The sequence below is a fragment of the Phocoena sinus genome, chromosome 8 (assembly GCF_008692025.1).
Source record: "Phocoena sinus isolate mPhoSin1 chromosome 8, mPhoSin1.pri, whole genome shotgun sequence".
Lineage (NCBI taxonomy): Eukaryota > Metazoa > Chordata > Mammalia > Artiodactyla > Phocoenidae > Phocoena > Phocoena sinus.
Genome location: NC_045770.1, coordinates 84,597,268 through 84,615,810, shown reverse-complemented (window position 1 = coordinate 84,615,810; position 18,543 = coordinate 84,597,268). Strand labels below are relative to the sequence as shown.

Sequence of the window (18,543 nt, the reverse complement as noted above, 5' to 3'; positions counted from 1 at the left end):
TCCTCACCAACATTTAATGTTGTCAGTTCTGGATTTTGGCCATTTGAATAGGTGTGTATCTCTTTGTTGTTTTGATTTGCAATTCTCCAATGACACGCTGTTGGACATGTTTTCATATGCTTACTTGTCACCTAAATATCTTTTTTTTTTTTTTTTTGCGGTACGCGGGCCTCTCACCGCCGTGGCCTCTCCCGCCGCGGAGCACAGGCTCCGGATGCGCAGGCCCAGCGGCCATGGCTCACGGGCCCAGCCGCTCTGCGGCATGTGGGATCCTCCCGGACCAGGGCACAAACCCGTGTCCCCTGCATCGGCAGGCGGACTCCCAACCACTGCGCCACCAGGGAAGCCCCTAAATATCTTTTTGGTGAGGTATTTGTTCAAGTCTTATGCCCATTTTTAAAATCGGGTTGTTGGTTTTCTTACTGTTGAATTTTGAGGCTTCTTTGTGTAATTTGGATAAGAGTCCTTTATCAGATGTGTCTTTTGCAAATGTTTTCTCCTAGTCACTACCTTGTCTTCTCATTTCATTGATTAAAGTAATGTTAAGGAGTGTAAGTATTAACATTTATGGATTATTCGATTGGATAAAAAAATTTAAGGTGGTCTAAATATTGAACATGAAGTTATGTTTAATAATTATTTATTTATGTGTATGGTACATAGTATTACTTGTGTTTCTCTGAAGTTGGAGGTACTATTACTCCTATAATTTAGTATAACATTACTATATTTTTTTGATTTTTAATTTATAGATATAGGTCACAGAAGTAAATTCAGTTTTAAGGAGTAATATATTATAAATTTGCTTCAAACAATATATTAAATATTAAAACAGTGTTAAGGAATATTGCACTTTCACAACTGCAAGTAAACTGTTTAGAAAGCTAGCAGCACTGGGTGAAAGATACATACAGCAATACCATGCTGTAAACATTGTTTTGAAAACATGCAACATGTTGTTCACATTTAACTCATATAATTATACGCCACTATATGAAGAATGTTTAATTGAAACAAGCAACAAATATTTACTTAACATAAAGTTTATTCACATGTATAAAAAGTGTCTGTGATAACAAATCCGTTAAAACCAAAATATAATCAAACCTGTAGGAAAAATATGCATTCAAAAATGGGTTGCTTTTTCCAGATAATGAAAATGCTGACAAATTTGTACTGAATTGCCTTAAACTCTTAAACTGTTAGGGAAACATTTGTAAATGACAAAAAATGTTGAAGGAAACACACGATACAGAAGATTGAAGGCATCATTATATGTCATATGTGTTCCAAAATGCTACACAGGCAGGATCTACAAAAGAATCTAGTTTTTAAAAAAATTACAGAAATTCTAGACACTCTTCTAGTAGTATAAATGTCACATACAACATTTCAAATCAAACTGGTAACTAATTTATTTCACATTCAGTTAGAACAAAAGCAAAATGAATAATACGAAATTAAGCTTTTAGACAGCACTAACAAACTTTTTCTCACTAAAAAATTCTCTTGCACATATAGGAAAAGTACACACATACATAACTTATCTGAGAAATAGGAAAAAATGATTAGAATTTTACAGGCAAATGGGAAACCAGACACAGAGGACGCTGTTGCTCTAGTTTTTAACTGTTCTGAGAATTATCACCCAGCTCTGTATAATCACTCAGAGGGCACAATATTAACAGATGCAAAACTTTGACACAGTCATAATTTGTGCTCTCTTTGATTTTTTTCATCTTGAAAAGAGAATATTCTGTGTAGAATTATCTAGCCTACTGAAGGCATAACCTATTAATGTATACTTGTCTTTTTCTAGGCTTATTCCCTTTTCATACCCATATTACATTCATTTCCTGATTGTGATAGAGGGGAAAACTGATTTACCTAACTACAAAGCTTTGTGTCAAAAATAGATTTAATGGTTAACACTGGTAAGTTACCCAGGGAAGAAGCACAAAGAAAACAAATTAATCAAACTAGAAAACCCACCACCAAAAGTATACAAGGAATAGAAAAGCGTGAATGGGACAGAAATATGTGTCAATAATTTTATATTGATATTTTCCTTTTAATTATTATAAGTATTTGATTATGGTTCTATCACATTTTCTTTTTTATATTTAAAGTATTATGAGCTCAACATTGGATGCTCTACAAATACCAGTTATTTCATAATCTTAATGATAAATTCTAGATTTGTTCAAGTCAGAGCAACAGTTTCACACTTAATGATGGCACATGACAAATCTAGGCTACTGCTGGGGTGACAGGGGTTGTCACAGGCTCTGAAGCTAGATTTGCAGTTAGATTCTTGTGAGTCAATGAGAGTAAACAAGTTCATGGAATATTTCAAATTGTGATTCAATAAAAGATATATCGTATCTTATATATATATTGGGTTTTTTTTGCAGTACGCGGGCCTCTCACTGTTGTGGCCTCTCCCGTTGCGGAGCACAGGCTCCGGCCGCGCAGGCTCAGTGGCCATGGCTCACGGGCCCAGCTGCTCCGCGGCACATGGGATCCTCCCGGACCAGGGCACAGAACCCGTGTCCCCTGCATCGGCAGGCGGACTCTCAACCACTGTGCCACCAGGGAAGCCCCCGTATCTTATATTTTTATTCATCCTAAGAAACACATGTGTGAGAATACATATACAGATATGTAATATATGCACCTATATACATTTATGTATATATGACAAATGTTTATACATTTCTCATACAAACTTAGAATTGTCTCTATTTTATAATTTCATAATTTGAGACAGTGTAATTCTATAGATATGAGACGGGCCTAGGAAAGTGTGCTTGCTCATTCTAAACCTAGCTCTCACCAACATGTTAGATTTTGGTCAAGCTATCCTTCTATGCCTCAGTGTGATTGCTAAAGTGAGTAGAGTTTGCCTCTGACCTTTTAAAGAGGATTAAAATAAGGGCAAAGTGCAAAGTTACATGAGGAAAAGTGCTTATGTAAGCCAAGGTATGACAAATAGTAAAATTTTTATAGGTAACATAGGTGGCTTTAAAAAGACTTCTTCCTAATTATATCTAAATGTTGCCAGATGATTTCTTTGTAACACACAACCAAAGAGACTGAAAATATAAAAGGTAAAGTCTTTAGCAGTCTATAATGATTAAGATCTTTCTTTTATCTGCATTAAGATCATGCTGTCTTAAAGAGAGACATACACTCAAACACACAGTATAATATGATTTATATTTTCTAAACATTTAATTTGGAAGGAATTATCAAATGCATGTGAGTTTTAATCTCACCTGTGTGAAAATTATAAAACAAAATACGATTTCATAAATGGTCTTAAATAGGAAAAAAGCAATGCCTGGCAAAAAACATAAAGAACAGAATTTTCTATTTCTCAGGAGTATGTTTTTTTTTCGAGCTCCTGCAAAGAGGAAACAAATTCACATATACGTACACACCCACTCAAATAAGTTTGTGCACAAACATTCATTCCAGAAATTTATAGCTTATACTCTACTATGTTCTTAAGGGGAGACTGGTCATATATACAATTAGAAGAAAATACAAAATATAGGTCAAAATGATTACCTATGGTGTTCTGTGTCTAGACATTAAGAGATACAGGGGGTTGCTGGTAACTTTAATCAATATTATTTTGATAGCAGAAAAGTAAGTTACTTCTTCCAGGTTCTCCAACTATTATTTATAAAATTCAACAAGTTTTCCAGATTAATAGTTACAGTCAATACAGACAACGTAGCAATGAAAATGGGTGTGTCTACTCTTCATTAATATGCACAACTTATCAAGTTGTCACTCCTAGATTTGAGGCCTGTATCTTTATTTGGTGGTATAACAACCCTTGCAAATCTGTAACATTGCAACCCTGTTCCCTCTGAAGAACTAACTCTCTAGCAAGTATTTGTTTGGTTTTTCTTAAAGAAGACTATTGACCCCACTCCCCATAATAAAACATGACTGATCGCAAGAGTTCACAATAGGAACGTGCAAAATATGGTGAATGCTATGCAATAATTTAAAATAAAAAAACAAGTGATTATATGAAGGCCACCAATTTATATTTAAATGCCAAATTCTGTGAAGTAGTTCCAACCAAAAAGAAATCCTAAAAAAAGAGTAGGTCAAATATTATGACTTAGGATAATCTAATAGTTAGAAATTCTTACCTTTTTAGTATTCAATACAAGAACTCTACAAACTTCTTCTGTACAGAGGATACAGATAGTTCCCCAGTTGTAGCTGTGACACCCATAACAGAGTTTTTGAACCATTAAAAGGAACAAAAAAGTGCTCTCTTCTTAACTGCAAAGATACAAAGTTCCTTATCCAGCTGATGATGATCAAGTTCAGGTCCAGGATGCTAACAGATCTCCAGTGGCATAGTACACGTGCTTGTTCCTCCTTTACTCTCTGCAGTTTGTCATAAAGGGCTGAATCGACATGTCTTTTTGGTTCAGGGAAAACAAACCATTTAAATAATGTGAATGTCCTATATCACCAAGACAACAAGGTGGGCTTAGTGAGATGGGAGTGACATAGATTTTTTAAATACCCTAAACCCTTTTGCTGGCCCAGGATATGGTGGTGGTGGCGAAACACTGTGTTTTCTGGTCAGTGCCATTGCCTGTTCATAAGAAGGTAATCCTGTGTCCTCCACTGAAGGTGGCAATGGAGACAAGACAGCCTCCTCAGGTCTTCTGAAAATGATGGAGGGAGTGTGTCTGCCCCTTCTTGCATAGGTGGCTGAAGAACTAAACAGAGACAGCATTGAGGTCTAGGAAAGGCAGCATTTTTAGGTTAAGATGGCAATATTAAAAAATCCAACCATTTTGATAAAGGTGAACCCAATTTATTTTTATTGTTTTAATTTTTTGGCCGTGCTGCGTGGCTTGTGGGATCTCAGTTCCCCAACCAGGAACTGAACCCGGTCCATGGCAGTGAAAGCACTGAATCCTAACCACCAGACCACCAGGAAAGCCCCTGAACCTGACTTATTAATATAACAACAGTTTTATTTTACCCATAAACTCTGAAAGAATCTTGATAAAATGGAAAGATCAAGAACTTTGAAGTCAGTCATGGGTAAGAAACAGGATCTTGTCATTTCATAGCTGTGTGACCAGAGGCAAGGTAACCTAACTCAGCTTTCCTCCTCTATAAAATGGGGATAACAATAGCTACCTCAACAGAGATGTTTTGTGTGGATTGAGAAAGATGTCTTATGTAAAGCATCTACGCAATGTCTGGAACACTGTAACAAGGACTCAAAACACGTGAATTCCCTTTTTCTCCTGCTCCTGAATTAAAATTTTCTCAAAGTATGGTGTGAAACCAAATCCAGGCTTTGTTGAAAAGCAGCATAACTCCAAGCCTAGGAAATTGATGCCACAGAGATAATCACAACAGCGATGCCCGTCTCTCTCTCCTCTGTTCCCCACTGAATCCCTGCTGCCTGGGCCATCCCTCCTAAACAGGACTTCTATCATATCATTCTTCTCCGCAAAAGTCTAACCTGCAGCCTACTTTCTACTGAATCAAGTTCTAACTCCTGTGCCTCCTTTCCAAAGCCTCCCTTATTCTGGCCTCACTTTATTTTATAGCTCTCTGCTCTTGCCAAGGTAGCCTCTTTACTCTCCTCTGTATGTGCAATCAATCCTCTGGTCTATCTCTGTGGTTTCACCTGCATTGTTCCCTTTCTCAGATTATTATCTTTTCCCCATTGATCTCCATTGATTTAAGTCCAACAATTACAAAAAAAATTTTTTTAATTAAAAAAAAAAAAAGGCCTAGTTCAATATGGCCACTGTTTTCACAAAACTCTGTCACCTACACCACCAGCCATTGAAATTTGAAATGCAACACAGGTCTGGTGTTTTGAAACTACATTTTCCCTTCTCACTTGTGAATTACAAATTAAAATTTAGACATTAGTAAATTGATCTGTTTAGACTGTGAAGTTGGCTGCCTATGAAGCATCTATGCCTAAATTAACCTCTTATAGTTATGACTAATAAGATAATTAAAATGTAAAGGTAATCCCCAACCTCTAGTCAATATTTACAGTATTCTTCCCAATAAGAGACAGCTTAGCAGACCCAAAATACTGCAAACTTTTGCAAACTGAATCAATCAATTTGCCCCTTAGAATGCCTTTTCCTTTGGAGGTTATAATGAGATCTGGAACTGGACGGAAGGAGAGAGGAAAATTGCAGAGAGAAAAAAAGAAAAAAGTCTGTGTAAATCTAGCAACTGGATAATCAGCCCTTCAATAGTTGAGAGGTGACTGATAGCCTCAGAAGTTTACTTAGAGGAGTCAACACAATTCCTCCTCTGTCAGAAACCTGGAATGTGTTCATGCTAGGCTTGTCACTTGCCACATTCATTAGCTTGTGACGAAAAGTTCTACTTGTTTGTTTATAGGAAACAGGAGAGACAGATGTTTTATTTGAAGAAATGAATTTTTCCACGTTGACCTTCAAAATTTAAGTTACAGGAACAGTATAATTATATTAAAGTCATTAAGTGTCTCCACAGTGATTTCTTACAAGATTGAAATCAGAAAGTATGCACCAGGAACACCTCAAATAAGCTGAGAGCATTATATTATGCCTATTTTCCTCCGTAAAATATAGGGACTAAGAAATGAAAAGATCTTGTTTCCCATTTCTTGGCATGTTTTTACAGAGGAATGAGACAAACTATTCTAACAATGATCTTATTTTTTACTTTTTTCTTTTTCAAATAGTCCTCACCCTTCCCCCACTTCCAGACTTGCAAAATGTAGAAAGAGAACACATAACTCTGCTGCAAGAATTTCTTGGGACAATTGATGAACGGTACTTTACTAAGTATTTAAAAGTTAACCTTAACACAAGTGAATGTCTGGTTAACCTAGTTTGAAATGTCCCCTACAAAGGGTTTCTGTGAGAATCAAAGTGAGACAGTAGATGTAAAAATGACCTGTAAACAGTACAGCATTATACTGTACTAACATTAAGTATAACTAAACTTTTAAAATAAGAGATATCCAGGTTTTCAAAATTTTATAACAACATACATAGAAAATATGCATAATAATGCACCTCTTTATTCCTTGTGTCTTTGAATTCTGCTTCTAACCTCATGCAGGAAAGAAGCTAGAAGGTTTCAGAGAAAAAAGGCATAAGGTAAGAAGGTGTAGTGGTGCAGAAAAGTAGAAAAATGAAGAAAAACCGGAAAGAGGAGAGAAGACAATGTCGAGCATGAGGACACTGAACAATGGCTGTGCTCACAGACCTTGAGGGAAATTATTAAATGTGAGGGCATACAGAGACTTTTTGGGGGAAAATACTATAAATGGGGTGGAAAAGAAGGAAAGATAAAAGGCAAGGAGAGTCTTTAAAGACACATTTTCCGATTTCTTCATTAACCTTTGAGTTTCCAGGTATGCTGCAGCTTGTGGAGAAGGACATATTGAATAAAATCTTAGTCAAAAGCCCTAGAAAACAGGAAGAACTTGCTCATTTCCTGTCTGTTAAGTAAGGGAAACCTCTCAGCTTAAAACATAGTGGCTTAAGAAAAATTGCACAAAATTTTCCTTATCTTCTCTCACTTTTCAAAATTTTATAGGATTTACAGAAGTCTCAGACAATCTCCTTAGTCCCTGCCCACGATCACATTACTGCCTCAGGGAGTTGTTCAGGAATTCCAGCTTGGGGATAGAATTACACTATACTTTGCCCCTGTCCTCTGCCCCCTTTGCTGGCATGTCCTCCTCCGCACCCTTACTGTAGGCATCCTTTAAGACTCCATCACTTGCCTTCTGTCCTTTCATCACACTCAGAGAACTTGCCTACTCTCATGGCTTCAGCTTTTATCCTCCAGTGGATTTATCTTAATTCCATATCTGTTGCCCTAAACTCTTACCTTAACAATAAAGAAAACGTTTTTATTATGGTAAAATACGTGTAACATAAAATTTGTCGTTATAACCATTTTCAAGTGTACAATTCAATGGTATTAATCATATTCACAATGTTGTACAACCATCACCACTATCTATTTCCATAATCATTTTATCACCTGGTTACCATCATTAGCTTCTTCATAGAGTTTGAAAGTGTAAATAGGGATATATAAGCATTAATTTCGATAGCCTGTTTCGCATGTGGTACTTTTTGTTGAATAAGGTTAATTCTTCACTTTCTCATCTCTACTTACAGATAAGATAATAGAGAAGATAATAACTTTTTATTCTAATAAGGATGTTGAGATTCTATTATGCAAACAATTATGGCCTTTATGAAGCTTTACTAATGTGCTGGAACTCAGTTAATAGTAATGTACCAATGTTGGTTTGTTAGTTTTACAAATGTACTATGGTAACATAAGATGTTAACGAGGGAGCTGCGTGAAGGATATAAGGGAACTCTCTGTGCTATCTTTGTAACTTCCCTGTGTATCTAAAATTATTCCAAAATCAAAAGTGTATTTTTAAAAAAAGGCAGCCATTTTTTTTAGCCATTTAAAAATGACAGTATAGAACGTACAATAGTAAATTAAATATTTTTATTTGGTACTTACCCTGGATGTCGTTGCCTGTGACACTTAGTGATACAAAGATAGTAACCAAGTAATCCAAAAATAACCAAAAATATTCCAGCAGCAATTAGTCCAGTCAGAAGGCCCATAACATCGATTTTCTCTCTGTTAGCATCTTAAGATAAATCATTAAAATAACATGAATATAACAACTGAAAAGCACCCCCATGACTTCAATAAATTCAATGCTGGGTGTAAGCATGCTATTAGGCATCTAATAATTAATATTGATTACTTTTAAAAGTCTGTGCTAGAAACATGACCAGAAAAAATTTAGATACACTTCCTAAAAGCCCTAGCTCTGACTTCATTTATTTTTAATTTTTTTAAGTTTTTGACCACACTGTGTGGCATGCAGGATCCCCAACCAGGGATCAAACATGCGTCATCTGCACTGGAAGCGTGGAGTCTTAACCACCGGACCGCCAGGCAAGTCCTTAGCTTCATTTATTTTAAATGTTATATTAAATGGATGAAGGTCAACACTAAGTGGGATAAACATGTTCTTTGTTCAACTATACACATTTTGGTATTAACTACTAAGATAAATGTAGTAAGCAATTCTGGTGTAGCTATGTAATACAGTCTCCCTATGGGGCCCTACCTAGGGGGAGTGAAAAAAGAGCTGTCAAACACAAACAAAACAAAACAAACCTGACTAAAAAGCAGCTAGAGATGATAAATGTAGATAAAATAAAGGATCTCCCCTCTCTAGGAGTTACTTAATTCTACCTAACAATCCTAATTTACCTAGTAGCGTAAGTATTCTGTTTACTTGTAATGGTAAAAAAGAAAAAAAAATTAAAATAGTTTACTATTTGAAACTAATAGAGTACTACTTTTATTCTGTGCAAGTCTTGACTTAGCTGGACTGTTTAAAATAGCATTAAGCCTATTATCTCATTTCCCTACTATCTCACCAAACTTGATTTTCAGTGTGTAAATAGATGAATGTGGCCTTCTCTGTCTCAGATAGCCCAGTGTATAACTGAGAAATCTTCCGTGGCTTTACAAGGTATGTATGTTGTGCAACAACCAAACTCAAACAATGAAACTAAAAATGTACTATGATAGAGGGTGGGAAAAAACATGAAAATTCATCAATTCTTGCCTCACCTGATTCTGTGGTTGGTCCTTTAATTGAATATTCTTGCCAAAATGCCATCTAAGAGAAAGGTAAAATTTCCAAGTTTATTTAATTTCTTTATTGTCATTTCATTTGGTCTCAATGACCTAGACTAGGGGTGGTAAACGCTTGGCATGTGCCACAGGTAGGATACTAGTTCATTCATGCTGGAGGGCGTGACTCACTCTAATAAAGTACTGCCATCCACCACTGTTTCTTCCAACCCTGGAATTGGTCAGGGGATTATTGCCAGTGCTAGCTCTCTACTACTGTGCGCTGATAGTCTCCCTTCACCTGCCCAGAGCCCTCGCTCAGGCATCAGGGGACACTATCGCATTAGAGAGTCGATGAAAGTAGTAGAGGTGGAAGTTGAAGCAGGGGACTCATTATCATGTTTGAAAAGGAGTCTGATTTTTTTCTACATTAGGTGAGCCCTCAGTCTCCTAGGAAATTTTATTGAAAGTTATTTATTGATTTGGAAAGACATCTCTGAGACTGTTTAAGTTCAGTGTTACTTGAGAGAATGGAAGCCATTTTCAAGGAACCGTGATAAAATTAGAAAACGGGTTTGTGAAAAACAATAGAATTTCAACAGGCACAACTACAACGCAGAGTAGACTTTCTTTCCCTTCTCTAATAGATGCAGCAGATAATAGCAGGGAATGGAATCTGGGCACAATTTTGGAAGAAAAAAGAACTAAGTTTCAATAACACCTGCATTTAAAGGATACCTAGAGAGGTTCTTATTGACCAAAGAGTAAAATGGGATTCTTGAGGAAGGGGAAAAGGAGCTGGGGTTATTTAATCTACAAAAGTGAAAAATCTGGGTCACTTGTCATTCTTAAAGAATATGCCAGATTATAACAGGGACAGTGCTGGTTGTTTGTTTTGTACCTTTTCAGGATTAACAGATAGGATTTAATTGTATTTTAAGGGAGAACTTCTAAAGGTTTATTGCCAAGCAATAAAATCCTGAATGCAGGGACTATATATCTTATCTTCAGTCTCTAGCAGAGCACTTGGCACATAGTAGGTCATCAATAAGTACTTGAAATATAAATACAGTAATCAAAAATGGTAAGTCCTAATAGAAAAAATTGCTCTGAGTCTTGAATGATTGAAGCCTGAGTCAGAGAACTAACTCAAATAATATCCTGAAGTTTAATTCACTCTGCTTCATTATTGTCTTTGAATATCATAAAGTTAAACACAGAAAATCACGACATAATTGATAATTTGATAATTACTATAAGCCCAGTTAAGTATAAAGCCAAGTCTAAATGGGCTAATTATAATATAAGAAAGTAGAAAGAGATAACAGGTATGCAATCTGAATTTTATTTAAGGCACATAATCTCTACTGACTGAAAGTGCCACTTTCTTAAGTACAATTTAATAGATGTCTAGCCAATTAACATATCAACCAAATTACCGTTTTATCTTCATCCACAAAAATTTCTCTGGCTTCCTCATAATTACAAAGTTCTTCTCTGCATTCTCTTTCTAGGTCACTGGAAGTGAAGAGCTCCAAATCAAATCTATTATATAGGAGGTGTCTACGTATGAACAAGTTTGCTTCTTCTTTTGATGTAAAGACTAGCAAAAAAATAGAAAGATTTCAAACACCGATAAAAAATAAGGCAGAAAATTCCTGTTTTAATTACGGTAAAAGCATATAGTTCTTTTGATCTGGTTAAATTATATCAAACTTTCTTGTGTGGTTTTAAAATCTGACAAAAAGAAATATCATCAGTAAAAATAATTCCTGCTAACTATGAAGTACAGATACTAACAAAATTCCAGAACATACTTGAGTAGATTATGTCCGAAATTATCAGCATAAATAAAAATTATTTGAGTATCACTTTTTCCTCTAGACAATTATTTTTCCAATAAATGGCAGGCCAGACTATTCTATTTCTAAAGTGTTGGTTTCCTATTATCTTGACTGAGAAAAATTAGTCTGGTGTAATGGACAGAGTACTGGACTAAGAGTTAGAAGACAGACTCTTCTTTTTGATTTGGCTTAGCTATCAGCTATATCCTGGGATAAGTCACTTATCGCTCTGGGTTGCCATTTCCTGAAACACTTTTTTTTTTTTTTTTTTTTGTGGCTGCACTGTGTGGCATGTGGGATCTTAATTCCCTGACCAGGGATTGAACCCATGCCCCCTGCACTGGGAGTACGGAGTCTTAACCACTGGACCTCCAGGGAAGTCCCTGGGTTGCCATTTCCTCATTTGGAAAATGGGAATATGAACTAAATAATAACTAAGATCTCTTTATGTTTTAAAATTATAAATTCATACATTTATATTAAAATTGTTCTATCAGGTTTATACCAAAAAATTTTAAACTTCTAAGCTAATAAAATCATAAGTTAATTATAAGATTAATTAAAAGCCATTCAGTCCCTCCCAAAGGAGTAGCTCCCTCCACTCAGCCCCTAAACATGTGTCAACAGAGTTTTATAAGACTCCGTCTACGTGTGCATGTAGGGAAGGTAAATGGTAAACACCATAGCTAAGCACAGGTTGACACAAAAACCAAAATATCCTACCAAGGCAGTATTTTCAAAACCTGAAAACTTCAAACTCGTTCTGGTGTCACACAAAGCTGAAGTGATCTTGCTCCAGATCATATTACTGAGACTGGAATTCAGAAACTCTCTGAGAACTACCCCAACTGCTTATAAGAATTTAAAAGTCTTGGTATTTCTCACTGCTAACCATTACTAAAGGAAGAATATATTAAAGTGGGCAACTGAAAGATGGATCAAGACTGACGACAGGGACTTCCCTGGTGGCGCAGTGGTTAAGAATCCGCCTGCCAATTCAGGGGACATGGGTTTGATCCCTGGTCTGGGAAGATCCCACGTGCCACAGTGCAACTAAGCCTGTGCCACAACTACAGAGCCTGTGTTCTAGAGCCCACGAGCCAAAACTACTGAGCCCACGCACCACAACTACGAAAGCCCACACGTCTAGAGCCCAGGCTGTGCAACAAGAGAAACCACTGCAATGAGAATCCTGCACACCAAAATGAAGAGTAGCCCCTGCTCACTGCAACTAGAGAAAGCCTGCGTGCAGCCAAAAATAAGACCCAATGCAGCCAAAAAAAAAGACTGACGGGGGCTTCCCTGGTGGCGCAGTGGTTGAGAGTCCGCCTGCCGATGCAGGGGACACGGGTTCGTGCCCCGGTCTGGGAAGATCCCACATGCCGCGGAGCGGCTGGGCCCGTGAGCCATGGCCGCTGAGCCTGCGCGTCCGGAGCCTGTCCTCCGCAACGGGAGAGGCCACAACAGTGAGAGGCCCGCGTAACGCATAAAAAAAAAAAAAAAGACTGACGACAGTGCATGGTCTGGAAGACTAATACTAATTTGAGAGTGACCTCAGGTTGGCCATTTATTCTTAGCCTTTGAGAACAGTCACACCTTGGCCAAGATATTTTCCTTACTAATCAATCACTTTTCCAAGCAGGTCTGAATCTTTTTTTTTTTTTTTTTTTTTTGCGGTACGCGGGCCTCTCACTGTTGGGGCCTCTCCCGTTGCGGAGCACAGGCTCCGGACGCACAGGCTCAGTGGCCATGGCTCACGGGCCCAGCCGCTCCGCGACATGTGGGATCTTCCCGGACCGGGGCACGAACCCGTGTTCCCTGCATCGGCAGGCGGACTCTCAACCACTGCGCCACCAGGGAAGCCCCAGGTCTGAATCTTAACAGAGCTGGATTTGTCCAATACAGTAGCCACTAGCCACGTATGGCTATTGACCACTTGAAATGTGGCTAGTGTGAATTGAGATGTGCTGTAAGTGTAAATACACAGGGGACTTCAAAGACATGGTTTAAAAAAATATGAAATATCTCAATGCTTTCTATCGCTTATATTTGGAAATACTGGGTTAAATATTTTGGATATATTAGGTTAAATTAACTACATTATTAAAATTAATTTCACCTTTTTTTTTACTTTTTAAAATATGGCTCTAGATAATTTTTTATGTGGTTCGTATTTTATTTCTATTGGCCAGTGCTATTCTAGTGTATTCATTTCTATGTTAGGAATAACACATATGAGCTATTTGAACCAAGGGGGAAGCCAGAATGGGATCATTGGTGATAGATGTTTTGAGAAATATTCTAAAGGGTAGACCAGTGTGATAAAATATTTTTGTTCTTTCTTCTTCTTTGTCTCCTTGTAGATTTTACACTACCACCTAATGGAAACAGAATGAAAAATTTTCCAAGTCTCCATCATCTCTCATTGGGGTTCTTGCAATGGCCCTCTAAGGCAGCGGTCCCCAACTCCCGGGCCATGGACCACTATCGGTCTGAGGCCTCTTAGGATCCGGGAGGCACAGCAGGAGGTGAGCAGCGGGCCAGCGAGTGAAGCTTCACCTGCCGCTCCGCTCCCCATCGCTCCCCATCACCAGCATTACTGCCTGAGCCATCCACCGCAACATCCGTGGAAAAATTGTCTTCCAAGGAACTGGTCGCTGGTGCCAAAAAGGTTGGGGACCGGGCTTCCCTGGTGGCGCAGTGGTTGAGAGTCTGCCTGACGATGCAGGGGACACGGGTTCGTGCCCCGGTCCGGGAAGATCCCACATGCCGTGGAGCGGCTGGGCCCGTGAGCCACTGTCGCTGAGCCTGCGCGTCCGGAGCCTGTGCTCCACAACGGGAGAGGCCACAACAGTGAGAGGCCCGCGTACCGCAAAAAAAAAAAAAGGTTGGGGACTGCTGCTCTAAGGGCTCTCCTTGTCCCCTACAGCTACACTGGTTTCCAATGTGCCTGGTTTTCTCCTGCCTTTGAACTTGCTGTTTCCTCTAAATAGAACTTTCTTCTTTCACTCTGCTCTCTCACTTCCTTCAGGATTTTGTTCAATGTTACCTTGAACCCCATCCCCACTCACCCACCTCTGGCAATCCCCATCTCCTACTATATTTTGTTTTTCTTCATAGCACTTATCACCATCTGGTGTTCTGTACGCTTTACTTACTTGTTACCACTCTGTTCCCCTAGCTAGAAGGAAAGTTCCATTAAAGCAAGGGATGTTGACACACAGAGATGCCAAAAAAATTACTTACAAAAATAAATGAATGAACTTGACTTTCCTGTAGTGGGAAGGAACTCTTGGACCTAAATTCTACCAGGTGAAGCAATTCAGAGGTATAGTCCGTTACTCAGCTTGGCATAGGTTTAAAATATTAAAACAGTAATGAAGTAACTCTGAGCCTGCCTAACTTAGCTATATTGTACTTACTACATGAAATCTAATTTCAGAATGGAGAATTAGAATCTGCCTCTGTATTGCTACTTCTCAGGTACGCCCAGATCTTTACATTTTATTGGCTAGAAAAGCAGTGCCAAATTTCTCATTGTCGGTCTCCTATTCAAGTCAGTTTTCTGAGTTATAAAATGCCCCTGCCCTCCAAATGGGACTTTTAACTTAAAACGAAAATAAAAAAGCGAGTCATGAATATTTTTGTTGTTCCTGAAATGATATTTATGCCAACGAAAGTCTTCACTGATGTATAAAACATGCCCTCCAGGAGGGGCTGCTGTTTACCACTTCCCTGAGTGTGAAAGTTCTGACTCAGTCCATGGTTGACCTTACACTTTCAGTGCCTTATCAAACATCTTCCTGCCTCCCTTATGATCTTAGGAGAAATACTGTCCTTTGTTATTTGGGTTCTAAGTAGCCCTGGATTTTCTTTTAATTGAAAGAGGCAAACTTCCTTGCCCCTGGAGCATCCTGAACTTCCAGCGAGAGTTCCTATTTTCCCTCTGGCCGTTGCTGGAGGATGCACTGGCCTTTGCACCTTTGTATCTGCCTCAGATTGTCTTTCCATCTCTGTCTCCTGTCTTAGACCATCCTAGGAAGTTGCCTGTGCATTCCCCTATTTTAAGTCCACCAACTGAGATATTCCATTTTCCTCCTCTCCCCTGTCTCCCCATGCTTTCTAAATAAATTCTTTTTAGGTCATTTCAACCCCACCTTTGGGCTTTATCAGAATGTAGCTGAAGGTCCTTTATTTTCCTAATTACTTTTCATATCTACATTTATTATATCTCATTTGCAGATAGAGAGCACTGGCTTCTGTGCCATACAACTCTCCGGAGACAGAGTTACTGCTAACTCACTCTTTCCTCTGCTCTTGAAACTCTCTGTTTTAACTTCTGTCATAGAGTTTATGGAGATTATCAGTTTACACCCTGCCTCTCCCACTAGATGAAGTAGTCCTCCCGGTCAGGATTACAGTCTTTCATTTCTACATCTCCCGTGCCTAGCAGAGAGCTCAGCACATAGTATATGTTAATAAAGAGGTTATTACTGAACAAATCAGCTTTTTAAATATAGAGGATTCTTCATTTACATCTCCCACAGCTATCTCCAGCCTTCTGCACTCAAGTACGATCTCTAAATTCCTTCCATAGTTTGTGATGTCCTTGAGACTGTCTTTTATGCTGTATCATGTGAATGAATGAATACACTCCCAAGCATTCTGGAGATCAGCATCTGGTCCTGCTGAGCATGGATCATCCACCTTATGTATGAGTGGACTTACATATATGGTGCAACTTGGGAGGCACCAAGAAGGATTTCCTTCCAAATCTCCCCCATCCCACTGGCTAGCCTATCCAATTGCCTAGAATTCTGCCGTCAGTGTTTGATTCCTTCAGGTTAAGATACTGCCCTATCTTAACACACACACACACACACACCCCCTCCTAGAAGGTTTGAGACACTAAGCTGTATTAATCATTAATAAGTCATCCAGGAGTATTAGTGTCACAGATCCTTCCCAAAAGAAAACAAGAGTAGGATCTGATGAGAATGAATAAGGGACAGAAATGTGTGGAGAGGTAGATCCAAAGCACTGGCACTGGGTAGGGAAGCACAATGACTACGCAGGGAGAAATGAAAGCCATTTTTTTTTTCCTTTTCTGTTTTTTCTGGTTAGGCTTTCAAAATATGGGCAGGAATCAGTCTAAGACTTGGAGTCCACAAGGTATGGAATTCTAGGTTAGCAAGCCCCAAACCTAATCTTCTCATACCTTCTGACTTTACCCAGATAACCAGGCATTTAAAAGTTAAAAAGGACCTCAGAGATCATTCCACTCCCCATCCCCCATCATTTTACAAGCTGAAAGGGGTTAAGTAACTTGCCCAGAGTCTCCTAACACATCCGGATTAAATCCTGGTCTCCCTGTCCATCTTTCCAGGAAGAACTGGAAGAATTATGCTCATTATAATTACCACATAGCTTCATCTAGAAAAATGGCACTCACTGATTTTCAGAAGTTGAAATAGGTTTTCCATTCAGTTAACCACCAACCTGGTCTTAAATATATACTTAGCAAAAGTAACTCACAGAAATGAATGTGTAAAAATTGCACTTAACATAACAAACCACAACATTACCAAATAAACCACAAATTAAAGGACATTTTAGTGCTTCTATGATTGACGGGGGCATTTGGTTTCAAAGACTGCACTTTCTGGTTTGAGCTCTATAATCCGAGTCGGGTTTCCAAGAGGATTTTCCTGGAGCCGGAAGCCAGGCTTACCTTCTTCTCCCGCATGCCTCGACTCCTCTGGACTTCTTGTGAGATGAGGGAACGCGAAGGTAAGTATGCGCAGTTGGCTGAGTAGCACCAGGAGTGTAAACATAGTCTGGCAACTGTCAAACAAACCGAAACAAACAAAATAACCAACAAAAACCACGTCAAAAAAGGCCCCGGCTCAGCACTTTGAGTTCCTGGGGGAACTGAGTCACCTACCTGTTGTGCTCAAAGCCACCGCGCGACTGCGCCCCGCACGCGGTTTCGGTCGCCGGCGTCCGACCCGCGCCCGGAAAGCGGCCCCGAGAGCATGCCCGGGGACAAATGCCGCCTCCGCCCTACCCCTCGCCTCCCCACCCCACCCCACCCTCCTGACTCTGCAGACGGCAGAGCGGGCACCTATCGCCGCGGCCGCCCTCTGCTTTCCGTTGGAATCGAGCCCGGTCCGCCGAGGTGGGCCCCTCCGAGTCGCCCATTCCCCGTCGGGGCCGAGCCGCCGGGCCCCTCACCTGCAGCTCCGGGCGCATGTTCCAGCAGCTCCCGGGCCGGAGCCCCGTGCTTGGGTAGTCCCTGCGGCCGCCAGACCCTCCGTCTCGGCGCCCCCAAAACCCTCGCCTTGCTCTCCGTAGGGCCGCAGTGGCCCGCACGCTCGAGGATGCGCCTGGGGTCCGCGGAGCGCCGCCCTGGCCGGCACGGGGACGCGCGGCGCAGGCCCAGCCTTGATCCCGGGAGGCCGCGGAGCTGTGGGAAAAGGAGGAAGCAGCTCCTTGGGAGTACCTGGCAGCGCTCCTCCTCCCGGGGACCGGCTCACCTGCGGCGGGCGGGCAGTTGGCCGGCGTCTCCGGGGAGCCGTCACTCGCTGTAGCTGTCGCCGTCGCCGCCACCACTTCTGCCCTGAGCCCTGGGCTAGCCCGGCCGCCCGCAGCCAGTTCTGGCCCCGCCTTGGCGCGCGGGGGGCAGGTTTGGGACTGGTTTCTAGATCCCGCGTCCTCCGCCGACTCAGGGGAGCGTGTTCGACTCCCAGTAGCTAAGCAGAGCGCCCCCCGGAGCGTCCGGGGCTTTTCGCTTTGGGTTCCACTAGGCTAGGGGCTCTGTCTTGAGACCTTAGGTCTCAAAGGGTGGTCCGCGAAGGAGAGCAAAACATTCATCGGAGAAGTACTATGAACTGGGAAGTGACCTTAAAAATTAATCGATTACGTTGGTTCTCAAATCGTGATCCCCCAGGTCTGGGTCATCTCCAAGATCCTTTCAAGGGGTCTCCGAGGTCAA

At 40.3% G+C, this 18,543-nt stretch overlaps 1 protein-coding gene across 4 annotated transcripts; it reads right to left on the bottom strand.

Moving 5' to 3' along the window:
* Positions 1-1,259: 1,259 nt before the first annotated feature.
* Positions 1,260-18,289, bottom strand: PRRG4 (proline rich and Gla domain 4). Of its 4 annotated transcripts, none has more exons than XM_032641748.1 (6): positions 17,784-18,289; positions 17,281-17,393; positions 11,145-11,308; positions 9,703-9,751; positions 8,569-8,701; positions 1,260-4,757 (listed from the first exon to the last, which is right to left on the bottom strand). In XM_032641748.1, exons 2-6 carry the CDS (start codon positions 17,381-17,383, stop codon positions 4,523-4,525), a joined length of 684 nt encoding a protein of 227 aa, XP_032497639.1. In that variant the 5' UTR covers positions 17,384-17,393; positions 17,784-18,289; the 3' UTR covers positions 1,260-4,522. The 4 variants fall into 4 exon arrangements, with proteins under 4 accessions (XP_032497639.1, XP_032497640.1, XP_032497641.1 ...); XM_032641749.1 differs by having other exon boundaries at positions 18,086-18,223; XM_032641750.1 differs by having other exon boundaries at positions 18,052-18,171.
* Between the last annotated feature and the right edge of the window lie 254 nt (positions 18,290-18,543).